General features: G+C 51.3%; 2 protein-coding genes across 4 annotated transcripts in view; one reads left to right on the forward strand and one right to left on the reverse strand.

Moving 5' to 3' along the window:
* Positions 1-10,329: 10,329 nt before the first annotated feature.
* Nat8l (N-acetyltransferase 8-like) lies at positions 10,330-20,262 on the forward strand. The gene is made up of 3 exons (NM_001001985.3): positions 10,330-11,556; positions 12,715-12,879; positions 15,126-20,262. The coding sequence occupies exons 1-3, from the start codon at positions 11,190-11,192 to the stop codon at positions 15,491-15,493; spliced, it is 900 nt and encodes a 299-aa protein (NP_001001985.3). The 5' UTR covers positions 10,330-11,189; the 3' UTR covers positions 15,494-20,262.
* Positions 20,263-21,524: 1,262 nt separating this feature from the next.
* The window catches only part of Poln (DNA polymerase N), a 162,348-nt gene continuing 157,707 nt past the window's right edge, over positions 21,525-26,165 (reverse strand). For all 3 annotated transcript variants that reach the window (NM_001289803.1, NM_181857.4, NM_001289804.1), the window contains 3 exons: positions 23,933-24,000; positions 23,186-23,247; positions 21,525-21,855 (listed from right to left, as the gene is read on the reverse strand). In NM_001289803.1, the coding sequence (NP_001276732.1) occupies positions 21,775-21,855; positions 23,186-23,247; positions 23,933-24,000 (211 nt within the window). In that variant the 3' untranslated portion in view covers positions 21,525-21,774. The remainder of the gene's footprint in view (positions 21,856-23,185; positions 23,248-23,932; positions 24,001-26,165) is intronic.

Raw genomic sequence — 26,165 nt, forward strand, 5'->3', positions numbered from 1 at the left:
TTGTAGTAGCTGCCCTGCCCTAGACACACAGTACTGGCCTTTCTGGGGCATGGTTCCTTGATTACCCCCGTGTCCTACAAGGAGCTAAATCACCTTGGGGTGGGGGGAGGCATTGATGGAGGAGTGCTGAGACCTTTGGTGGCTCTTCAGCCTGAGCACTGTCCAGGTGTGTTGCACCAACCAGGCTTCTGTTCTGGGTCCTGCCTGAGCAGTCGAGGTGGATGGATACTCCTGCCCGTTGGCTGATTTCAGTCAGGAGAGACAGAGAGTATCCTTGCTCTGGGTGTTGATTGCCACAGCTAGCAAGTCAAATACAGAAACAACACTTTTTAGTACAGTGTTTATGGGATGTACTACGCCAAAGGGATTGTTTACTCTAAATTCGAGATTAACTGTCCTGTATTTAATGGATGCTGTTAGGTACAAATAGCCAAGAAAGTATGCCCTTGGTACAAATAGCCAAGAAAGTATGGTGTAGAGTTTTCCTTCGTGCATGCCTATGGAATGAAGTAGAATCAGAAAGGCTAGGATAAAGGTGTCTGGAGGTTGGTAACCCATCCTGCAGGAGTTGGGGCTATGGGGAACTGCGGGAGCAAAGAGAAGAGGCAGCTTGTCAGGTGACCCTCCTTGGAGCTTTATAGTGTCTTTGAAAACGTGTGTGTGTATGCACATGCCTGTGCACAGAGGACAATTGGGGACATAATTGTCTCCTTCCACTGTGGGTTCCAGGGACTGAGCTCAGTTTGTCAGGCAGGCTTGCCTGGCCGGCACTTTCAGCCACTGAGCCATCCCTCTGGCCCTGTGAGGTTTTGAGCCAGCAGATTCTAGGAATGTAGGAACAGGCTGCTTGTGGCTGCTAGAGACACTAGGTAATCCAGAGGATAATATGGGCCCTTGAGATTGTTGTACCATGGTGGATGGAGGCTAGCTGGGTAGTGCCACCTGTGGTAGCGAGAGAAGTGGTTGGATTCCAGATGAATTTGAAAACAGAAGTGGGGTGTGGTGGCACCTTCCTTTCATCCTAGCACTCTGAGAGTTCAAAGCCAGCCTGGTCTACATAGTGAGTTATAGAACAGCAAGAACTATACAGAGAGAGGGGAGAGGGAGGAGAGAGAGAGAGAGAGAGAGAGAGAGAGAGAGAGAGAGAGAGAGAGAGAGAGAGAGAGAGACTCCTGACTTTAAAAAAGACAGGAAAAGGAAACAGAGCCAGGAGGATTGGGGGAGGGGCAGGTCACTGCAGCTGTAAGGACAAGCACCCGGACTGGCACCAGAAAAAGAAAGAGGGATGAGTTCTCCATGGCTGAGTGAAGACAGGAGAGAGGAGCTGAGAAGACAGTGAGGTAAGGCGAGGGGCCTCAGAGTAGAAGGAGCAGACAGGAGGCAGGAGGAAAGATGGAGCATGTTCAGGGTGTTGTGCTGAGGGCTCTAGGGAGATGAGAGCTGCTTGTGTTTCATGCTACTGTGGTTAAGCAAACACCAGGTCTGTACCAACAGATTTGGTATTTGGGCCGCTGCTGGGTGAACTTGACTTGGTTTCTTGGAAGTAGCAGAGATGGAGAGGTTTAGCCTGGTTACCTGGCAAGGCCTTTAGATTTTCCTAAGGAGCCTGCATTGTCCTGGAGCCACAGTGTAGCTCTGCTGTTTGTCATTGGCTCGGTATGGTATTCGGAATGACTAAACACAGCCCAGGTTATGGTCAAGCACAAGACATGCATTTTCTTTCCAAGATGCCTTTTCTTTTCTTAGACTTACCCTGGACTAATCGACCTCGGTGTCTGCTTATTGTTGAGCACTCAGCCCAAGCCTTGGGCACAGGATACCCTCATATTTACCTGGATCTCTGCTCTTGTTCCCGACAATTGTACATTCCCACACTGGATGCCCTCTAGGGAGCAGAGGGTGCCCTGAGTGCATGAAGTGCTGAGTGAATGTATGGAGCTTGTGCAAAGACCAACAGGTGTGGCTTCTTCCTCCTGGATACTTGTAGCCAGGACTGAGGGCCTGCACACAACCTTTTTCAGAGACTTCCTCCCACTCTGTGCTGTACCTAGGAGATGCAGAGATTCCATGTTCCGGTGCTAGTGACCCTAGCCTCATTGTACATGGTCTGTGCATCTGTGTTTCCTTCATTCTTTTGCCACCCCTAGCCAGGGTTCTGGGACCCAGCTCACCCACAGTCTTCTGCCAGAGTTGCCTTTTTCTAGGCTTCATGACTTCTACTCCTGTGGCCTGTGTAGGAAGTGCTGAGGAAGGAAACTGGGTTGGTCTGCCTTTGTTTGGTCTTATTTTGTTTGTTTTTTGGAGGCAGAGTTTCTCTGTGTAGCCCTGGTTGTCCAGGAACTCACTCTGTAGACCAGGCTGGCCTCTAACTCAGAAATCTTCCTGCTTCTGCCTCCTGAGTGCTGGGATTAAAGGGATGCCCACCATCACTGGCTGAAAACATTTATTTTTTATTTATTTATTTTGTTTTTTGTTTTTTGTTTGCCACAGACCCTCTGGGTCCCTTTGTCTGTGTGGAACGGGTCTCTAGTTGCAGATGGGCAAGGAGTCGGCGAATGAATGACAGACAGACGCAACACGAGAGGTTGTGTAGAATCTGAATGTAATTTTTCAAATTGAGCATCAAACTTTTTATACAGAAGAAAATAGGGAAGTTAGGTGACACATCAGCAAGGTACAAATGAGGTTACCGGATGCTTAATGACTCTTACACAAAACAGAGGAATGTAAACACAAAGAGTGGCAGGAACTGGGCAATAAAACAACTGAGACAAAGTCAGCTCTATCTAAGGTCAGCTATAGTCTTAGAAGCCAGGTGTGAGGTCTTTACACTCCTAGGGCAAGGGCTTTCATACCTAAGCCATGGTTCTAATTAGGGAGTTGTTCTATCTGACCTTCTCATGAATAATGCAATATTCTAAAACCACAGCCAGATCTACTTCCTAAACCATTGTAAATTCCTGTATATGGGAGCGACTTGGCTTTTATTCTAAGTGACAGTATGGGGGGACTTTCTACTAATAAGTAATGTAGTCTGCCATACATAACTATAATAAAAATTCTAAACTTACTTTGCTAAGCTTGCCCTGAGATTTCTAACTCTATGTAGTAGATAGTAATGCCTGATTTCTCTCACTATCTCTCTTACAATACTAGAGGCAATTCTGAATGTCACTGAATAGGCAACATTCTTACTGAATTCCAAGCCCAGGGTCGGCTCAAGGACTACCTAGGGCATTGGTGAAGACCAGGAAGCAAGGTTCGATTTTGCTTAGGTATTTGGCAAGGCATTGCTTGGAGGCACCTATAATAAAACAATACTGAAAGGAAGCACACAGATCCATTCGCAAGGACAAAATTGGAGCATATGTGCTATGGAATGCCACAGTTCCAGGAGACTAAGTTTCCGTGAAACTCTTTGTCTCAGGACTGCATCCAGGCTCTTGCCCTGTCATGCATGTCACTACTGGAGTGGATGTAGCAGTTCCCACTTTTTTTTTTTAATTTTTTTTTTTTTTAGATGAAGTTCCAGAATGTCCCACCTCGGGGAAAACTCTAAAGATGAGTGGAAACACAATTACTAATAAAATAATGCCAATAATAATAGCAAGTAGGATTATATATTGAACTCAATCCAGGGGATTCAATGCACTTAGGTTATTATTTAAATCTCTGGCCAATTCATCAATGTTCCAAGTGTCCAAGTGACTTTTGCTAATATCTGAAATTTCTGCCTTTGTAGCCTTAATATTTGCTATATCCTGCCCTATTGCTAAGACTACTACTATCATTAGCAAAATGAGCAGTATGCAGCTGCTGAACTAAGGCTGTGGTAGATACCTTTGCAAAGTTTGCATTCCCAGATTTTTAAACCAAGGATCTTCTAACTCTACAGGCAGCAAAACATAAGCAGGCCTCTTTAACAAAATCATAACAGCAGATTCCTTATCTAAATTAGGATCTACACAATTAGTTAATTGACAAGAATTACAATGAATTTGAAAAGACTTGTCAAGATTGGTGATCTTAACTCTTAAAATTATCTAACAATATAGCATATAGTTAAGGTACACAAGCTTTCCCAGCTATAGGGGAGTTGGTCTGAATGGCCCAAAACAGTGTCTCTCATGAAATCTTGTCCAATACTCTGTAGCAGTCCCTCCACCTCACAAGTTAGCCTTTTTAGTTGTCCCCAAGTTGACACCAGGTCGGCTCTCCTTGCTGTAGCCCATGGTGGACATAGGAAGTTTCTTCATCTTGTTTGCAAGTGGCTGCTCTCCCTGATTCCTCTTTCTCTGTGTGCTTAATACAGCTTTCTTGTCACCACTGTCAGGGCACTCAGGAAGTCACAGGTCAGCCTGTCACATTGGAAGCTAGCACGCTCCTGCAGCATTCTGTGGAAAAAACAGAAACATTGTCCCCTTTCCCCCATATTAAATATCTGAACAGGCTTATGCCAATGTGCCAATAAGTGGATCCTTTTCATCTCACCTAGACATAATTATGTCTAGTTTTAAGATACTATGAGGCATTTCGTAAGTTCTTTGACATCCAAATTTAATTTTTTTAAATAAAAATGTGATTTAAATAATGTGCATGGGGATATAATTCCTCCCCTTCTTTGTTTTTTAAGAAGATAGAGTTTTTTAAAGTTCCACAATACCTTGTCTTTGAGAATTATTAAATTGTTGACAAAACATCTCAAATACTTGACTGTTATAGTCAGTTTTAATATCTGTTTTAATCTGATTTGGAACACCAAGTCTATTAAAAAATTAACATAGGCAGTGACTAATTACACTTTCAGCTGTTTCTCTTGTAGACCAGTTGTAACTAGAAAGCCTGAAAAGGCATTAAATAGTCACATGTGCATATTTTATTTATTTATTAATCAGAAATAAGTAGCAATTGATTTTTTTCTCTGCTGTGGGCTCATAACAATAACTAGAATAAGCAGCTAATATTTGATTACCATTGATCATAATTGATAACAATTGATCACAGAAGTTTCTTCTGCTTTTTGTAAAGCCTTTTTGTTTCTCACCAGTTAATTTGAATCTCACTTGATAGCGCCTAACAAAGGCTTAAGTTCTCCTGTGGTGAGTTTAAGGTAAGGTCTTAGCCAATTAACATCTCCTAGAAGCTTTTGAAAATTAAATTTTGAAGCAAATAAATTTTTCTTTCTTAGATTTTCTGTACCACAATTTTCTAGTATCACTAAAACCCTAAATATTAAAAAAGATATTGCCTCTGAATCTTATGGAGCAACAACCACTCCCCAGAACTTTAAAGCTCATTGTGTGAAAACAAAGATTTGAAGTAAACTTCCCTTTAGAGGCATTAGCTAATAAATTACTTTCCACTTAGGAAACAATATACACTGAAAGATTCAAAGTCTTAGCTTTTTGAAGCCTAGACAATAAAAATTTCTTACAAAATGTAAGACTATTAGCCATACCTAGGGGTAAAACTTTTTAATGGTTACCAGTTCACTAGAAGCAAACTTTTTACAATTAACAGGATGCAAAGGAAAAAAAATAAACTTTCAAATCTATAATAATTTTATATGAAGTAGGCAAGCTATCTTGTAATGCCTTTATAAGATCTACAGCCTGGTTAACCTTTTATAAATCTTGAATTTAAACTTTATTATGAACAACTCCTGGGTAGATCTGAAAGAAATGTTGTTTAGCTAAAAAGAAATCCCCCCTGAAGTCAGGGAGGGGTGAAGTTTCAAGAACTTCCTTAGGCGCAGTTTGCAAAACACAAGAAACATTGCACAATCTTCCTTGAGGCTGCTCTGGACTTTGTATTAACTCAAATGTGTATATATTTTTAATCTGAACATCTTGGAACCTCCTGCAATGAGGGCTGTCTTGGTCAGGGTTTCTATTCCTGCACAAACATCAGGACCAAGAAGCAAGTTGGGGAGGAAAGGGTTTATTCAGCTTACACTTCCACACTGCTGTTCATCATCAAGGAAGTCAGGACTGGAACTCAAGCAGGGCAGGGAGCAGGAGCTGATGCAGAGGCCATGGGGGGTTGTTCTTTACTGGCTTGCTTTTTCTGGCTTGCTCAGCCTGCTCTCTTATAGAACCAAGACTACCAGCCCAGAGATGGTCCCGCCCACAAGGGGCCTTTCCCCCATGATCACTAGTTGAGAAAATGCCTTACAGCTGGGTCTCATGGAGGCATTTCCTCAACTGAAGCTCCTTTCTCTGTGATAACTCCAGCTGTGTCAAGTTGACACAAAACTAGCCAGTACAATTGACCCCTTGTCAACTTGACACACAAACACATCACTAGTAAGCCTCAACCCTTACATTCTTATTCATTCCCAAGATCTAAATAACTTTAAACATCCCACAGTCTTTACATATTCTTAAATTTTCAATCTCTTTAAAATATCCATCTCTTTTAAAATCCAAAGTCTTCTTCACAATTAAAAGTCTCTTAACTGTGGGCTCCACTAAATAGTTTCTTCCTTCAAGAGGGAAAATATCAGGGCACAGTCACAATCAAAAGCAAAAATCAATCTCCAACCGTCCAATGTCTGGGATCCAACTCACGATCTTCTGGGCTCCTCCAAGGGCTTGGGTCACTTCTCCAGCCATGCCCTTTGAAGCACACGAGTCGTCCTCTAGGCTCCAGATGCCTGTACTCCACTGCTGCTGCTCTTGGTGGTCATCTCATGGTACTGGCATCTCCAAAACACTGCATGACCCCTTCAGTCCTGGGCCGTCAATTGCATCTGAGGCTTTACTTTCACCAACGGTCTTCCGTGGCCTCTCACAGTGCTAAGCCTCAGCTGCTCTGCGTGACCCCTTCATGCCGTCAAAACCAGTACCATCTGGGTGACTCTTACACATTACCAAGTCCCACTGTAGCACGAGATACAACCTTGGTTATCTCTGGAACACAGCCTCTGTGCTCTCAAAAAACACTTCCCAGAAGATGTCACCTCAATGAAGGATGCTGGTCTCTTCTTAATCACTGCTAATTTCTTGGCTCCAGCTAACCAGCATCAATAGTCCCAGTAATACAAAGTTTTCACTTTACTAGTTCTGGTATCTTGTTAATCACAGCTGATTCTTCAGCCCCAGCTAACCGGAACCACAGAATCTTCACAAAGTAACAATGGTCCTGAAAAGAGTCTTTTAATTTTCCCTCTAAAATTTCACAAGCCAGGCCTCCATTTTCTGCACTGTTCTCAACATTATCTTCCAAGCTCCTACACAACATCTGACAGAGCTCTTAACAAAGGATGGATCTTCAAGCCCAAAGTTCCAAAGTCCTTCCACAGTCCTCCCCAAAACATGGTCAGGTTGTCACAGGAATACCCCACTCTGCTGGTACCAATTTGTCTTAGTCAGGGTTTCTATTCCTGCACAAACATCATGACCAAGAAGCAAGTTGGGGAGGAAAGGGTTTATTCAGCTTACACTTCCACATTGCTGTTCATCACTGAAAGAAGTCAGGACTGGAACTCAAGCAGGTCAGGGAGTAGGAGCTGATGCAGAGGCCATGGAGGGATGTTCCTTACTGGCTTGCTTTTTCTGGCTTGCTCAGCCTGCTCTCTTATAGAACTCAAGACTACCAGCCCAGAGATGGTCCCACCCACAAGGGGCCTTTCCCCCTTGATCACTAATTGAGAAAATGCCTTACAGTTGGATCTCATGGAGGCATTTCCTCAACTGAAGTTCCTTTCTCTGTGATAACTCCAGCTGTGTCAAGTTGACACAAAACTAGCCAGTACAAGGACAGATTCTAGGGGAACAATCTGTCTGTCTATACCTCTAATTTTGGACAGTCTTTCTTAAAACGACTTATAGTTTAAATGTTCTTTATAACTTTAGTGCTGTGAAAAAATTGCTTGTACTGTAGTATCCTGCCAGGCTGCAACCATAGCCAAACTGATTGTATGAGGGTCTAATTTCTGTACAAAGACAAATATATCTATAAGTCTGCCTTGCTTTGTATGGCTGGATGGCCGAAATGAGCTGCATTAGCACTCTCATAAGATGATTACTCTTGTAATAATCTTAATTAACAATATATGGGTGAGTTAAAAATCTTAAGCTTGTGATCAAACTGCAAGCTGCAGTCAATGGAACACTGGCAATTTTAACCATAATTTTTAAGTTTCTTTTGCAACGTTAGAATAATATCTACAACTTTGAAAAAGCAAAATCCAATTTTAAAACAATTTATTCTCTTTAAAATCAATACTAGAAACATCACTTTCACATTATGAAGTTTGGCTGCCAATCTGTATATGAATGCATGACAGTGCAAAATTTAATGCTTTATTAAAGAGACATTGTTCTGAATCATATCGCTCATAAGTCTAGTTTCTAGGATAAGAATTACATAAAATATTATCTCAATTAGAAGTATCTCAATTAGAATGCCTGAGCTTGTCTGGAGGCATCTCTCTCTCTCTCTCTCTGTCTCTGTCTCTGTCTCTGTCTCTCTCTCTCTTCCCTTTCTTTCTTTCAAACTCAGAGGGAGTTGAGTCTGGACCTCCAGAAGTTCTGGCCTGGAAATATTATTGCAGAATTCCCATTTTGGTGGCACCTCTTCGCGGCTTTTGAGCCTGTTTCTCTTCTCTGTGCTTTGGGCTCTCCTGCTCTCTTAAAGGCTCCTGTCCTCCCCCAGTCCCCAGTGGTTTATAGCTTTCAGCATCGAGCCCAGGGCCATCTCCCAGGACTACCTTGGCTGTGGATATTCCCACTACCCACTCCTTTTTCTCTACATTTTCAGTATGGGGTTCTTCTTCCCCAAACAGACCCTGGGGCAGCCATGCCAGGCAAGGATAAGTCCTCTTTACCCAACATCCTTAAAGAACACACCGTGGTTGGAGGGCTGCCCTATTAAGGAAGCATTCCTAACCCATGAATGTTCAGGTGTAGGGTCCAGGGCACCCGTCCCCACTCTGTCTCTGAAATCTTGATAGACGTCTTTACCCCTGCCAGGCTGTAGGCAGGCACTTCTAGGCTCCTGGAAGGTGCATTCAGCTGCAGGATGTGAGGAAGCCAAGCTGGGTCTCCTGAGTCTTCCTACACACCCAGGCAGAGGAGTGTGTAAGCCATCGTGGGGAGCTCGGGAGAGGTAGAGTGGCTCTAGGCTGCTGCTTTATTAAAGAGGACCTTGATGCCACCCAGGAATGGCCTAAGGGAGAACGGCAGAGGGCGCCCCACGACAGGAAGGAGGAACAGGGCTAAACAGGGCCATGGATTGTCCTGCTGTCTGCGCAACTCCTAGGGTAGTATCTTTAAGTCTCCAAGACCCTGGGCTCCAGTCTTGGCCCCTTCACGCTTTCAGACGGTTCCGATGTGTTGGTTATAGCGCAGGCCACCATCATGGCCATGGGGGCGGGGGCGGGGTGGGCAAATGATTATAGGAGGACCGGGGCAATGGAAGGAATGGTTAGGCAGACCAGGGAATGGGTGCTCTGCAGAACTGAGGGGGATTCTGGTCGCGCTGATGTGAGTCTTGCAAATCCCCTAGGCCCGGAGGTGCAGAAAGACGAAGGAGCAACTCTGGTCAGGGGTGTGGAGAGATACCCTATAGGCACCGGACCATTTTGTTGCTTCTAAGGCTTACAGGCTTCAGTGACCCGCAAACCTAGGGTCCTGAGTCAGAACTTCTTGGCTCCACCAGATGGGTCCTCAATGCTCAGCCTCACTTTCCTCGGGGCCCTTCTGCCTGACTGTCCTCAGCCCTTACAGGCCGGCACTGGTCCTGCAGACCACCCAGCCAACCTCGGGACTCAGGAGAAGTCAATGTGGCTAGTCGGTGCCCCGGCCTGTTCAGATACTATCAGTGAGTTCCTTTGAAATATTGAGAGATTTAGCATCAGTGTCCAGGAAGGTCGCCTCTGGGACCCAGATAAGTCCCACTCCCCCGCCCCCGTGTCTCGAAAACAGTGAGGAAAATCCTCTCTAGCCTGACCCTCTCCTTCTCAGTCCCCTTGTGCTGACAACCCTGGCTGTTTGATTACCCTACTCCCAGGTTCCATTTGCGAGACAGGCCCCTTCAGTCTCTAGGTGACCTTAGCCGTTCTGCTGGCTCCAACAATGGTGCGGCATAACGCAGACTGAGGGTCCTCCGGCCCGGAGAGGGTCTCCGCGAGCACGAGGATGATTCGGCTTTGGGGGTGCCCATTCCCGTGACCTAGGAAAGTGGATATGCCACTACGCATTCCCCACTCCATGCGCGCCCTGTCTGCTGCGTCTGCACGTCTTGCTCCGGGGGACTGTGAGACCGCGGCTCTGAAGCGAGCCCCCGCTGCACCTGCACCAAGGCCACGGGGCGCATGCGCGGACCGCGGAAGGCGGGGGCCGAGCCGGGAGGGGTCCTGCAATTCCGCAGGTCCGCTGCCGGGAACGGTCGGGTGTCAGATTGGAGTGGGGTGGGGTTCGGCTGTCAGGCAGCGCGTGCATCAAACCACATTTCAGCCGCGTCCTCACTCTCTCAGTCCGTTCGGCCCCGGCCGCGGGCTCGGAGGGCGCCTGCCAAAGGAACACGGGGCCCCTCACGAGGACTTCGGCCGGGCGCCGCGTACAGACAAAGGGGTGGGAGATGGAGACACTTCCGTGATTACTGCCAGCGGCCGCGGAAGAAGAGGACGCTTTGCTGCAGGAACGCAGGTCCGAGCGCAGCGGCAGCTTTGCGGGAGCTCAGGGGCGGGGTAGGAGGCGTCCATCACTCTCCGACCTCCTGGCGAGCCTCAAGCCCCTTACGCAGCGCCTCTCTGAGCACCCTGTCCCTGCTGTCGTTCACTGAGGACCACTTCCTCGCACGCTCTCCGTTCGGCCCCTCCGTGCTCCCGCGGTCCGCCAGCCACGCAGCCCAAGTGTGCCATCGGGCGGGCGCAGAGGCGGCGTCTGCTCCCACCCCCGAGATCACATGGTGACCCTCGGCAGCCAATGCAGTGGACGCTAGGACCCTGCGGGACCCCGGGCGCCGCGACTGCACCGGCGCCGCTGCATTATAAATACTTCTCCAAAATGCGGCGCAGCTCCCTGCGCGCGCCCCGGCCGCCCGCCGCCTCCGCCCTGCGCCCCTGAGCCGCTGCCGCCGCCGCTGCCGCCGCGGGTCCGAGGGCGCCGCGCCCTTGCCCTGGGCTCGGGCTCTGCCCGCTGCCGCCGGCTCGCGTCCTCGCGCTGCGCCGCCCGGCCGGGTGCATGCATTGTGGGCCTCCCGACATGGTCTGCGAGACGAAGATCGTGGCTACGGAGGACCATGAGGCACTGCCGGGGGCCAAGAAGGACGCGCTGCTCGTCGCCGCCGGAGCCATGTGGCCCCCGCTGCCCGCCGCGCCCGGGCCGGCCGCCGCACCCCCACCCGCGGCAGGTCCCCAGCCCCACGGAGGCACCGGGGGCGCGGGGCCGCCGGAGGGGCGCGGCGTGTGCATCCGCGAGTTCCGCGCAGCCGAGCAGGAGGCGGCGCGCCGCATCTTCTACGACGGCATCTTGGAGCGCATCCCCAACACGGCTTTCCGCGGCCTGCGGCAGCACCCGCGCACCCAACTGCTCTACGCCCTGCTGGCCGGTCAGTGCGCCGCGGGGGGCGGGGGGCCGGCGGGGCTGCGGCAGTCCCGCACCGGCCCGGCTCCAGCGGGTCCAGCGGACCCCTCCGGGGACCGTCGCGCTTGACTCTCTTTGCCTTCCTTCTGGGTTCCCATCTCGGAGCCCCGGTGCCGCGTCGGTACGCTGGACCGGTTGGGAGGAGACCCGCTTGCACCAGCGGCGCAGCGCTCCGGGCTTTCGGCCAAGGCTCCTGGGCCGGGCGTGGGAACCAGCGCGGGCTGAGTGCAGGGCGCTGCGGACTGGGAAACACAGGGTTGGCAACTCAGTCCGCGGCGCCCGTTCTTTCCGTCGCGGGGCATCCCGGGTGGGGGCGGCGTGACAGGGCAGGTAGCGCTGCAGCTGCGGCCCGGCGCGACAACTATATATATAATCTTTGGGCGGGGGAGGCCGCCTGAGGCTCAAGTGCTAATTTATGACGGGAAGACAGCCAGCTCCGCGGGGAGCCAGGGAGACTGTTCGCCAGAGCCAGGGATACAGGGAGGATACCCTCTGCTGTCTGAAGCACACCCCCTCCCATTCCATGCCATCCCATTCTGCAGATGAGGAGCTTGAGGCGACTCACCCAAGGTCATTCGGAGGAGACAACTTTTGCTCTTGTGCGTTTTTTTCCTCCTCCACAGCACAAATGAAGTTGGAAACGGTGTGGTGCTTGTCGCCCGACTCTGACAGCCTAGTGGGCTCTGAAGCTGCCCAGGGAGGGCTCTAGTTGGGTGCCTTCTCAGCCCGGCGCAGGATGACCTGCTTGCATAGGCAGTGTCCTGGTGTCTCTGTCCAGCTCTTTGACTTAGCACCAGGCTAGGTGGAGTAGGCAAGAGACCCTTTGGAAACTGGGGGAACCAAGGGCTGACCAGCACTGGTCTGGCCTAGGCTGTATTGTGGACCTTTGTTTCAGGTTGTGAAGGTAGCAGGTGTTTACGCCAGAGAGCTTGGAAATGAGGAAGCGTAGAGAGGGACTGCGGCCATGACTCCTACACAGAGAAACAGTCCCTGGTGGGGAGCACCCCTAAGCACTGATTTACCAAGGTGGTTTGGACTCCGGGTGCCGTGGGACCTACCCATGTCCAGCCTGGCCGCGTGCCTCTCTGCACCTGCCACCTCACCTGTGCCCCCTTGCCTGCAGCCCTCTGTTTTGCTGTGACCCGCTCACTGCTGCTGACATGCCTGGTGCCGGCCGGGCTCCTGGCCCTGCGCTACTACTACAGCCGCAAGGTGATTCTGGCCTACCTGGAGTGTGCGCTGCACACGGACATGGCTGACATTGAGCAGTACTACATGAAGCCACCTGGTGAGTTCTGGAATTCTCCAACTCTGCCTACTCCCTCCCTCTTCCCCTTCAGGCACAAGAGGGCCTAAGCTGTGGGATCCTGGTGTTCTGAGTCTTCTGAATGACTGAGGCTTCTAGCTAAGGGTGGCGTGTCAGCAGGGGAGAGCCAGAAAGAAGTCCTTCCCTTGGTGGCCTGGCTCCACTGTGTCCTCTGTTGGACACCTTTTCTTGCTACCTGCCGTTTGTTTGTCTGTTATGGGGTGAAGTCCTGGCTGGATCTTGAGCCAGCCGAGAGTGCTCAGGGTGGAGGAATCCTGGGTGACACAGGAGATGTCCCAGGGAGCAGAAGATTGAGCAGGAGCCCAGGCCTTACCCGGTCTCCTGACTAGAGTAGTGAACCACAAGGTATTATCCCAGACCCCAAGGCTTTCTGTAGAATGAGGGTCTGGGACTCTGGTCTCCAGGAGCTGGAGACTGGTTGGTCTCTCTGAGGCAGGCCATGAAGCAGGCTGGGTTGTGGGAGCCAGAGGAGAGACATTTTAAGGTGTGAGGGGATGACACAGGGGGCTGGCCAGAAAGAACCAGGTCTATTTCAAGGAAGGGCAGCCTTCTTAGCCTTGCCAGCTATAGTTTTCTGCCAGCTTCTCCCCAGCCATCCCATCTTGTACCCCAATGCCCTGTTTAGCTGGCCTTGGTGCCTGCTGTTTTCCTTGGCCCTTACCCACATTCAAATACAGCTTCCTGTCCTCTGCAGGGTCCTCTACCTACCTGCCTCTGCTTGGGAAGAGAAGGTGGGAAATGGCTGAAGCGGGTTTCGGTAGATAGCTTGAGTAGATAGATGGGTGTGGTCAGAAGTTCCTGTCATGTGCCCTCAGGGGTTAGAGTGTGGCAGCTCTTGCTAATCCTTGGACATCTGCTGGGTTTATAGGGTTAACCCAGCCTCTACTGGACAATGAGCCTGACACCAGGCTAGCCAGCCCCTACAAGAAGGGAGAGAGCGAGAACAAGGAGTTTGGATGGGAGGAATTCTGACGGGCACGGGACACAGGGAATCCAGTCACCTTCATGAACTAAAAGAGCCAGAGCTGGACATCAGCCAACTGGGCTGTGTAGATTTATGGGAGTTCTTATGCAAGTGGGGAAACAAGACCTGGGAAGAGTGACAACTAGGTGCTAGAGGCTGTCTTGACCTCTGGTCTGGTTGTGTGGCTGGGTGTGGGGCAGCTGGTCAGAGAGCATATGGGCATATGGGGTTGGGAAAGTCCTAGAGGCTCTGGGACCAGGGCCCTCCATGAGTTGGCAACTTTCTCTGCTACGCTGGTGAAGGGTGGGCAGGCAGCACCCTCAGCAGTAGAGCAGAGTCTGCCCTGAAGGCACCGGCTTCCCCAGAGGTAAGAAGTGTAGGGAGGAGTGCTTCCTCCTGCTGGGTTAGGGCAGATGCAGGTGCAGAGCTTTTGGCATAAGCCCTCTGAAGGAGGCTGGAGGTGGAGTGGGTAAGGCCAAGGGAGGCCAGATCTCCCACAGCAAGTCACTCTCTTGGCTTGGCCAGACGCTCTCTCCCCCCTACCATCCTTTAGCCTTCATCTTTCAGAAAGGTCTCAGGGTGTCCCCTTGACCATGTACCTCTAGTTCAGGAAGGTGACTGGATTCCCTGTGTCCCATGCCCGTCAGAATTCCTCCCATCCAAACTCCTTGTTCTCGCCCCCTCCCTTCTTGTAAGGGCTGGCTAGCCTGGTGTCAGGGTTACTGGGTTTGGGGTGTGTGTGGCTGTCTGTGGTCCCTCGCTGGGTCAGAAAACATTCTTCTGGGTTCTCATTCAGTTATATCCCTGCAAAGATACTGGGGGAGGAGTATGGCAGACCAAGGGCTGGGATTCAGAGTATGTCAGCAAGACATGCTCTGCCCTGTGGCCCTAGCTGTGGTTGTCTGTGGGTTTTCCTGTGGTCTGGGGGTAGGAATTTGCTTTGTCAAGGGCTGTGCAGCTCCTAGGCACCTCCAACTACTATTCTGGCCAGGACAATAGAGACTTGGGCTGGAGCTGATTGTGTCTGCTTGTGAGGTGGGATCCTGTCATGCAAAGTTGGGCAGGTTTGCCCGGACTGAGGCTTATGGAGTGTCTCGTGGCCTCCCCTGGTGTCCAAAAGAGCTGAAAGGTGAGGATTGAGCATCATTGTGATACCCTGACTTGGCACTCAGCTGGAATGGGCAGCTCGAAAGTCTCTTCAGTCTTCCATGCAGAATATCCCTGATTGTCATGTCCTTCCTAGGTTCCTGTTTCTGGGTGGCTGTGCTGGACGGCAACGTTGTGGGCATCGTGGCCGCACGGGCCCATGAGGAGGACAACACAGTGGAGCTGCTCCGCATGTCCGTGGACTCGCGTTTCCGCGGAAAAGGCATCGCCAAGGCTCTGGGCAGGAGGGTGTTGGAGTTTGCCATGCTGCACAACTACTCTGCAGTGGTACTGGGCACCACAGCCGTTAAGGTGGCCGCCCACAAGCTCTATGAGTCACTGGGCTTCAGACACATGGGCGCGAGTGATCACTACGTGCTGCCTGGCATGACCCTCTCGCTGGCCGAGCGCCTCTTCTTCCAGGTCCGCTACCACCGCTACCGCCTGCAGCTGCGCGAGGAGTGACCACCACCACCTGCCCACCACCCTGTCTGCCCCCGTCCACCTCTGCCCTCTTGCTCACTGCCTAGTGCGGCCCTGCTTTCCAATGCTCACCTTGGCATTTGTTTGGGTTTTCCTTTTTCAGCATCATGCTGGTTCATCACCTGGCTGGTTCTGGGGCCACAGGGTCCCAGTCCAGAGTGCTCATCTGCAACACTCTGGTGGGGTGGATTGTCTGCAGCCATGGCCCTTGCCTCCCCAGCCCATCAGAGTGGCTCATCATGCCTTGAAGAGCAGCATTGTGGACCATCTGAACTATCCACAAAGCTGCCCAGCCTGCCTCCATCAGGGAAGGACTAGCCTTGCCCATCAAGCACAGAACCTCTACAACAACCCCCCCCCCCCCAAGGAGCAGAACCCTGGCCCCCAGCCAGGCTAAGGCTCAACTATTGGCCTCTGGAAGAGTGGTCTGCTGGGCTGGCCAGCCACTGCCCCATGGGAGGCTGAGCTGGTCCCAGGCCCTGCTTTGCCCTGTGCATGCTAAGGACATGGCCTGGCTGCAGCATGCCGCATGCCACAGCCCCCTGCCCCACTATCCTGCCCAGCCTGGACCTCAGGCCTGAGCTGGTGAGCTCCCTTGTCCTGTCCTGAGCTGGCCTCTGGAGGGCCTACCTGCCTGACCCTGTCTACTCTCTGGTGAGGCCTGGCCTGGCCTAACCTGGCTCTATCCACTCCTGCTTTGCTTCGAAATCATCTTACCTCTTTCCCTTTTTGGTCCCCGTGCCTCCTTGCTCTGGCTGACTTGGCTGGTCACCCGGGTTTGGTTCCTGTAGCAATCCACTGCACAGCATGGTGGGGATTTCATGGGGGTGGGGGGGACACCTCCCCCAACACCTGTTAGACCAGGTGGCCACCTCCCAGCTGCCTGAGGTCCTGTGGCCTCATGCTGTTTGTGGGGTCTGCCCTGTGAATGTAACTAGCCCAGGCTGTTGTTGGCAATGCCTGCCACAGCTTCTCCCAGCCTGAAACAACCCATTCTCTAATAAGTTACGTAGACAGAATAGCACTCTGCATGACTTTAATTACTGGGACAAAATGGTAGTTTGAGCCTCCAGACACACATCTGTGTGGTGCTAGCATACGCATGGTCTCTGGCCCCATTTGATGGGGGTGGGTGGCCGGGTAGGTGGAAGATTTCAGTTTGAAGTATGGAAGGAGACTCTAATTTAGTGTAAACACCCCTAAAGTGCCCTCACAACACAGTCTGTGAGGCTCAGGTTGCCCCTTGATTCCTTGTATGCAGGATTGAGGGGACTGGAGGGTCCTAAAGCCTCATAGGAAGGGCTGGGCACTGCCTCGGGGGAAGAAGCTGGTGGTTGGGGTGGGTCCAGGTATCACCCACTACAGACTACTCTGCTAGGTCAACTGTTCCTGGCCTCTCCTTTTTGAGGTTCTACTTCAGATCCAGCCTAGATGGGGGTGGGTATGGCCTAGGACAGGGAAAGGCAGTAGCTGGCAGTGGTCATGAGGCCAGCTGAAACTTGGACTTAGCTTTAGTGCAGGGGGTGCATAAAGGCCCGTCCACATTCCTCTGTGTGGGGCTTGGGGTGAGGAGTGGCAGGCTAGGTAGACCATAGAGCTGGGCCCCTGGCACCAAGGCTACATTATTAGAAAGGCTCTTTAGAGTTAATGAGTTGGTGGAACAAGCCCAGCTTCCTGAGGGGCCTTTTGTCCTGTTAGCAATTGAGGCATTTGCAGAACACTGTACAGACCCCGCTCTCCCCTGTACATTCCTCCCTGGTGGTGCCCGGTCCCCGCTTGGGGATGGGAGTTTTGTAGACTGTACAGAAATTGGCACCCTATTTTCTTGCAGCTCTCAGATTTTGTTAATCTGGATTATACAGACAGATGTAAAGTGTTTTAGCAAAATGGAAAACAAACAGTTGTGCCTTTTTTCTCTTTTCTGTTTGGATTGGTCTCGGCTCGGGGCTAGTCTTAGTTGTTGTGGGGGTATAGGGACTGCTGGTGTCTGAGGCCTGTGGGGTCAGAGACTGCTGGTGGGTCTGAGGCCTGGGTAGGCCTAAGTGGGAGCCAGGTCTACTGGACACCACCAGCTGCCAAGACTTCTCTGATCCTGTGCCTTTGGGGCCTGCAGTCTGGGGTTGGAAGGTGTGGCAGGGCACTGGGATCACTTGGGCCAGGGCTGAGCTTGGGGATCCTGTAGCCACCCATGTCTCCTTGATACTGACCTGGGATGAGCTCATAGTAGATTCCTCCAGCCTAGGAGCCTGGGAGAAGCCGTGGCCCTTCCAGCCTCTTGGCACCTTTCCAAGGGGATCTCTCCCTGCTGAACAACCCATGGATAAAGGGAAGTTTGCTGGGCTCTCAAGTATTCGTTGCCTTCTGTTGCTGCCAACACTTGGTAGAGATTCCAGGAATGGATGGTGGGGTAGGCTCCAGCTGCATCAGGATGGAGCCTCACCAGGCAGTATGTAGCTTGGCAGGGCCTGAGGCCCTGGAGACATACCTGTGTCCCTGGGCTGGCGGAAGCTGAGTGTGCTGATGGCTGCGCCTGACTGTGTCCACTCCATCATCCCAGCCAGAGCTCTGAGTGCTCTGCACATGTGCACTGATGTGAATTTTCTGTTTGTTGAGATTCTGATGTTTCTTCTACCTCTGTGGAGGCCCTCCTCTCTGCTCCACTTGGTGGCCATGTGCTTGGTGCCCCTCCTCTGAGTTGGCTGGCCATCTCCCCCTCCCTTGAGCCTCCAAGCACCTGAGGTGGCCAGCAGCTGTACTCTGGGCCTGGGAAGGCCCAGGGAAGGCCAGCCTGGGGTCTGACTCTCTGCTCAGGATCTGTGGCTTCCAGGAGTCCTATTGTTTGCTTGGAAACTTTAGAGTAGGGAGGGAAAAAGAGATGATGGAATGTCCCAGAATGTCAGTGTTGGATGACCCTACAGCTCAGATGTGGTATACCATTGCTTGACTGTTCCCAGGCAGCTCCCACTGCCCAGGCATGTGTCTCTGCAGATGCCTCGTCTCTGCTGTAGGCCAAGAGGCTGGCCTGCATGTTCTAAGATCTGGCCCCTGAGTGTAGCGAGGCCATGCCCTGGTGGCCATGACAGCCTCTTCCATGTCCTGGTCTCACCCCTATGCTTATCCTTCCCCCTAGCACTGCCCTGGGGCTGGGCAGCAGCTAAAGGCATGTGCTAACCTGGCTGAGGTGGTAGATGGCTGGCTTTGGCTGGGAGGCCCTGTGGTTAACAACTTAGTTTCAGGGTCTTGGACAGTTCCCATCTTGCACAGGTACCCTTCCTGAGATAAGGGATAGGGCAGAGGACAGAGTCAGGGACACACCTAAAGTGAGCTTGGGCTTTGACCTGATGCCTGGGACTCGCTAGACCATAGGATCATCGCTTGTTGCTGGAAAACATGCTGCCCATTCCTACTTGCCTTTGCCAACCCCAGGTAGCCCCATGGTCACAGCTTCCTGGAGCTGGCGTCCAGGGCTGTGCCTGTGGCTAAAGGCCTGGGGACAAAACTTTTTGGGTCTTGCTGGTGTCCCAGGTTTCTTGGGGACTGGATGTGACCTCCTAGCTGCGTAGGAACTGTGCAGCACCCATGAGGTCATCTTCTTGTCAGGCCCAAGGGGCAGCCTGAGAGAGCTGACCTGAGGTGGCTGTGTCCCTGGCCATGGTAGCAGTGCTGCTGGCGCCCGTTGTCCTTGGCTTTTGGCCACCCTCTGCTGGGTGTGAGGCAGACCCTGGGCTGGGCTGGGCTGCTCTTTGGTGCTACTGTCACCGTGCTTCCAGCAAGGGAGGGGTCCATGATGGTGGGTGGGACTTGCCTGGAGCTGGGTGGAAGATGAGCCTTGACTTACCACTGTTGGATGTATTTTTTTTTAAAACAGCAATAATTAGCCATTTTAAAGAAGGGGTTTACCTACATAAATGTGCATGCCCATCGGTGTATGTGCATTTGTGCACATGTATGTGCATCTGAGAGTATGTGTTTGCATGTGAGAGCATCTGTGTGTGTGTAGGAACTTTGCAGCACCCACAGGGCCATCTTCTTGTCAGGCCCAAGGGGCAGCCTGAGAGAGTTGACCGCGACACACACACACACACACACACACACACACACACACACGCCATTTGTGATCATGTGCTCATATGACTATATGTGCCCAAGAAATCACATTCATGTGTTGCATGTGTGTGAGCACGTTTGAGTATGTGTGGGCATCTCCATATGTGTATGAATGTGTGCATGTGTATGCTTGTACGTGCACATGTATAGCAGTGGGAGGGAGTCTGTGGGGACAGTCTCTGATCTGGGAGGCACTTTGTGGTAAGAAGGGTCTTGTGGTTGTCTTTCACTATGTCCATTCCCTGCCCTGCCCTGCCCTGCCCAGCTCCACGTGAATGTAGCACAACCCCACCAGGCCAGCTGAGCCTCTGCTGGCCCTCACCTCTGTCCATGTCCCCCTCAGCTGAGGGTAGGGTAGAGGAGCTGGAGTTCCCTTGGATAGGACACTGACTGGGTTTGGCCAGGGTGCAGAGGGTATGACACAGTGGTAGGTCTCACTGTTGTGGTTTGTTTCTGAATTTGTACTGTGAGCCCATGATGGGGGTGGGGGTGTCCTGAGACCCCAGGATGTGCCAAAATAGCCCCTAGGGCCAGGTGACGAGCCGAGTTCCCAAGAAGACAGGCTGGGGGCCCAAGTGGGTGTGTACCCCTGCCTGCATGGCCCCCAATGCTGCTGTTTTTCAATAAAACCAGAATTGAAGGAACCAGGCTCTGTGATTCTTTGAGGCACCTCCTGGGGTGGATATTCTGGCTTTCCCACTCTCTGGGCCTTTTCTGCCTGTGTTTGGCTGAGCTGGACTCTGGAGCAGGAGTGGTATCACTGAGGTAGGGTTAGGGCCTTGGTATTCCTGTGGAGTTGAGGCCCCTTCCCAAAACTATTACCAAGCTCAAACACCCATGATGGTCTCTCCCACTAGGGAGAGGGGCTTGGACTTCTCTCTGGCCAGGGATGGTTAGGGGCTATAGCCCTTCACATTTTCTAAGCATGGTAGATATAGAGGCAGCAGCCAGACTACAGGACAACTTGGCTGTAGGGTGGAGAGGTAGTGGGGGTGGAGTGGTGGTGAGGGTGGAGGGGTGGGATTGCCTCAGTCCCAGCAGCAACCAGAAGGTTTTACTCTACCTCCATGCTATAGTTCTTGGACAATTAAAACCTCAGGCACAGCTGAGACAACTTTGGTGCAGTCTCCAGGCTACCAAGCCCCGCTCTTCTGGCCTGGTTCTGGTAGATATTTACAAGGCCAACACCCGCGGGTTTATGGGGGTTGGACCCATGAAAAGCTTCATTCTCCTCCTGAGGGCTCTTCTGGACCCTGATGTTGCTAGCAGCCTCCTGCTGGGTGGTGCCACCACGGGCTGTGTTCCCTGCTGCTTGTCTACCAACATGCATCATAGGAATGGTATGAGATTTGGATCTTCACAGGTATCAGTGTTAGCCAGGCTGAGGGGTAGACATCTCGGTGAATGAAGACATATATCCTCTCAGACCCCTGTGTAGTAACCAGCCAGCCTTGTCAGTAGGGAGACCCTTGGAGGATGAGGGAGGGTTTCAAAATCTCAGACACTCAGCTCAGTCCCTGGAGCTTTCTAGGAGATTCCTTTGGAGGAATGTAAGCATGGCATGGTCAGGGGCTGCCCTTCCCAGAGACAGAGGGACTTGGTGATCCTTGCCTGGGCTTCGGTGACATAACAGAGCTCATCTTTGAAACATAACCAGAAGGTCACCTACCATGGAGCTGGCCTTTTATCTTAAACCTTGTGGTGCTCTCCGAAGTGCCAGATGTCAGCTTCTTTACTGGACACGGTTCATACTGGATTATATTTGGCACAGAAAACGGCCTGGGTAGACATTCATCAAGGGCCAAACTGCCTTGAGTTAGTTCCCAGTCCAGCCTCTTGCTGAGAAGACTGTATGTAGTATACATGTGTTTGTACCCATAGGAAGAGCCCACTCACACAAGGATGAAGACAGCTTCTAATTAGGCTTTTACTTCAGGTGTCCCAGTTGTCCCACAAAGGTTTTGTGTGGTCTGTATCAGTTTAGCCCTCACAGAGTACAAGTCTGTAATACGGGGAAAGGCTGTAGGATGGATTGGTGAAAACAAACTCTCTCATTCCACTGTTGCCCAGGGATACAGACAAACATAGGATGAAAAAAAATGTCCTTCATGTGAGTAGGGAACAGGTTCATCACTGGAGCTGGATTGTGGCTGAGGTCAGGCTGAGCCCAGGATCTCCTGCAGTGGGGTCAGGTGTCCCCATGAGCGGCCAACACTCAAGTTCACTTTTAGGGGCACCTGTGGGGTGACAACCAGAAATGAGCTCCAAGGAGAAACCCAGCCACCTCCCAGGTCCCATGCAGGTTGATGAGGAAGCAGTACTTACGGACACACACTTCTACAGAGAGAGCAGCCACACATTCCAGCATACATATGGACACACACATGTAAGCTCCCATTTTCCCTGTTGTAAGCTCATATCCCGTGCATGAACCATGGTGGACCTCCCTGTCTACCAGGCCTCAGCCAGTGTAGGCCTACAGGGCTCCCAGGCATGGTCCTTAGGGTAGGACTGTCTCAGTGTAACATGTGCTCACCCTGTCAGGGTTGTTGTGCTAGGGGGCAGAAGACCCCTACCAGAGGTGGGCCTTTTCCCAAGGCACTAGACAAAGCCACCTTGTCAGAAGACAGGGACTGGCCCTCAGCTATTTCCCACAGTCGTCTGCCTCACAAGGGCCCCCGATGGCAGCTAAATTTAGTTTCCTTGGCTTCAAGCTCCTCCCTCAGCACCTACTTCTTGATTCACTACAGGAATTGTAGGTTTTATAGACTATCTCAGGGAGGAGGAGTCCTGCCATCAACTGAGTAAAATACATATGCTGCCCTTGAGTCTGCCACTTGGCCACCTGTCTAGAGGCATGCCATGCCCTGGTGTGCCACAGGGTATCTTTCAATAAAGGAAAAAGTGGGCAGGAGAGACTTTTCCAGGAAGGCCTCAGAGCCTGTGAGCAGAGCCAAGGCTGCTCTGAAAGGTGGCCAGCCAGCTTCTGAGCTCTGCTCAGTTCTGAGGGCTGCACTGGGCTAGATTCTCTACTAAATGAAAACATGTGTTTCTGGTACCATCTGGGTGGCTCTTCAGGCTTCAAGGCTTCCACCTGTACTCACTGCCCAGTTGTACACACTGCTCTGGGAGCCTATGCTGAAACATCCAAAGGTCTTTTCTTGGCAAGAACCTAGAACTACCTCCAAGAAGTTAGCTAGGTGCAGAGTAGGCTTGAGTTTAGACATGTCCTAGGGAGCACTTGGAGTAGGTAGGGCCCAGTGCTCACACCTTCAATGAGTCTCAGGGAAGGGGTTTAGCCAGAGGCTGGTAAAAACAACAGCAGATATCCATGGTGGTGGCTTCTTACTGGGTAGCAGCCGAGGAACCAGCCTTACTGGGAAAGGGTTCCTCAGCAGGGCAGAGGCAAGTGTAGGCTTGGAGGACAGTAGTCCTGGTGCACAAGACTGGAATTTGCCTTCTTCCTTGCCCTCCTGGCCTCTGGGGGGTGGGACCCTCCTGTCCACCCTGAGTTGACTCAAGGTGTAAGAGATATAGCAGTGATGCTGGGCAGATATGTCCCCTTACCTGCAGCTGCAGTTCCAGGGTCTGTACCTGTTGCAAGGACTCCATGATCCTTCTGACAAGAGCTAGAACAGGAAAACGGCTGCTTACAGGCTGTGTGGGTCAAGGTCTGGCCAGCCTCTGGCTGCTAGGACCCCAGAGTCGAGGATTGAGGAACCTTCAGGCTCAATGCTGCTTGATACAAGTTACTTGGTTGTTTCTTGGGTCTATAAGTCACTTAAGACCTTGATCCTCTCATGTAACCTCAAACTTTGTTCAACTCCCAGTAGCTCAGAATGTAGCTTAAAGGACCCTCAGCCCATTCTTCTGGTCACTGTACTGAGTGAGCTGGCCCCACCCTTCCACTCCAGCTCTTCACAGCAGTGGCAGGCCAACTGAGGTGAGTAGGTGCTGTGACTACACTAGCAGTTCTGGCTGGGACAGTAGATCTAGGAGAAGGCACCAGGTTATTCTTCCTAGTCAAAATAGTCTGGGCATGGAAGGCCATGATCTTTGATGCTTCTGGTGCAGGTCTAATGTACTTGTCATGCCTCTGGAGGTAGCTTTGTGGCCCTAACAGTACTATCTATCTTGGGAGTTTGTGCCATAGATGCCTGTGCACAGAAGCTTCATGGCTATTCTGGAGCACTAGTCATATATCTTCTCTTCCATCTGGGAGAAGCCTTGAGATATAGAGAGGAGAAGGTTCAAGGAGATAGCACATTTCCTAACTGTTGGACACCACCACCCACTATGCTCCCCTGGACGCACCTGCAAACTCAGGGACCTGAGTGTCTTCTACTTCAAACAGCAGCTCATCATGAATTTGGGCAACTAACCTGGAAAGGAAGGAAGTCACTTGGGAGTGTGGATACCTCCACATGGGACCCAAGGTTATCCTTTAAAGTTCCTTATAGGTTGTTTGGCATTTGGTTTATGAAAGAGTGTGGCTCTGTGTGGGATAGGTATAGCCATCCTGGCACTATGATCTGGGTTGTTTATCATCAGACAGCTCCAGGATGTGGGCAGCAGGGGCCAGGAGAGAGGGAGACATGATTTCTGGAGAGCTGTCCAGTTCCTGACCAGGCTGAGCGTTTTATGCTCATGGAAGACTGGCAGAGCAGAGAAAGAACTCCCTGGGAAAGCAAAACACATGGGACCTCTTCATGTCCCTAGTTCCCTACTCTGCATACCCGTGACTGTCCTGGAACTCACTCTGCAGACCATGCTGGCCTTGAACTGTCATCCATCTCTGCCTCCCAAGGACTGGGATTAAAGGCATGTGCTACCACTGCCTGCCACGCTCCCCACTTTCCACTGACTGGGGTATGATGATGTGCACAATTGGGGTAGCAGTGCTGAGGTGGGTTAGGAGAGTCACTCAGGCTGGGAGGAGAGAAGCTAAATCTAGAATGTAGTGGGAATGTACCCCTCAGCTTAGAGGAAGTGATGGGGCAATATTTTTCTTTTTAATTTTCTTTTAAAGTCATAAAATATTCAACAGAACTTGAAAATTTTTAAAAATTTAAGGTACAAAACCACATTGGATATGGGGTATTTTGGATGGCCCATAGGGTATTGAACATGTACTCTGGGGCACCAAACCACAGCTCTAATTGAACTTGGCTTTGTGGGCTGCTCAGATTCCACTTTCTGCACAGTCCTGTATGGCTTCTTTAGCCCCTCCTGGCATCAGTAGGAATCTAGGAAGCAGTGCTTTGTTGAGTAAGCATGTTGGAGGAACAGGTACAGATTTGCACAGGATGAGAAATGAAATGCTGGGGATATCTGAGCACTCAACCCACAGACCCATGTTAGCACATGTACTAGCTTGCTCAAACCTACAGGCTCCCTGAGGGTGGAATCCTAGAGTCCAAGCCTCCCAGGGAGATGACACTTCAGAATCCTGTGGCTGTGTGCTCCCCAGACCTGGTGCTAGCACCTTTGTGGGTACATAGGAGTGTATGGTGCATCTCTGGCTCTGCACACTCAGGGCTGGGGTGTGCAGTACATGTGATAGGGATGGTCACCAGACCTATAGCCCCCAAGGAAGGACCGAGGGCATAGAAGGATCTCATATGCTCTGTGGTCCTTGCTCTGTCTCCTGGATGGGACTCTGAAGGCAACAATTGAATGCCATATGTCCCCACTGCTGTTTGCCCTGGGCTTCCCTGTGGCAGCTAGAAGCTGAGGCTTCACAGGGAAGTTGTGCCAATCCCCTTATGGCAGCAGTGATATTGGGATCTGATGGTGAACTCTGGCTGGAAGGAAGCAGCAGCCTTTACATGTCTGAGTAGAGTAGCCATGATGGTGCTTGACAGCAGAGTTCTATGCTGAACTGTCCATCTGTCTTCTCTGTCACCCTTTTGCTGTTGAATGGGAAAGAGAAGGGTCTATGTTCCCAGCATACATAGCACCTCCTTTATGACCGGGTGACCCAGAAGTCATCTGTTTTCCGACTCCCAGGAAGACGTGTAAAGGGTTGCTTTTACCATCACCACCCATCTCTTGCCTGGAAGGTACTGTGATCGTCAGCACAGCTATGTCTATCATGACACCGAGGGGAAAGGGCCCAAGCTTTTAAAATAGTCAGCAACTTCTGTGCCTTGGACTTCTCAGGGAGGACAATGGTGTACCTTTTAATCCCAGGCTACTAGTTACTAGAGACCAACAAAAGTACATCCTAAAGATTGTGCAGGCAAGGGACATATCATGCTTGGGGCCAGACTAGGAATAGTGAAGTATACACTCACTATTCATCAGAGACATTCACAAAAAGGCGTCTTTGTGTCTCATGTGCTTCCTCTGGCTAAGGCACCAACACTGCCCTTCCAGAAGTTCGACTGTGGCAGGACACGGCAGGGACTAAGCTGTAGCACTGATGTGTTTCCTTAAACTCACATCAAGGTGTCTGGTAGGCCTTGGCTCCCAAGGGGCTTACTTTTCATGGGCAGAAACTTCAGAAGAGGCACTTGCAACTCTTTCCAGATTTAGCAGAAGTGCC

This window comes from Mus musculus, chromosome 5 (genome assembly GCF_000001635.26).
Source record: "Mus musculus strain C57BL/6J chromosome 5, GRCm38.p6 C57BL/6J".
Lineage (NCBI taxonomy): Eukaryota > Metazoa > Chordata > Mammalia > Rodentia > Muridae > Mus > Mus musculus.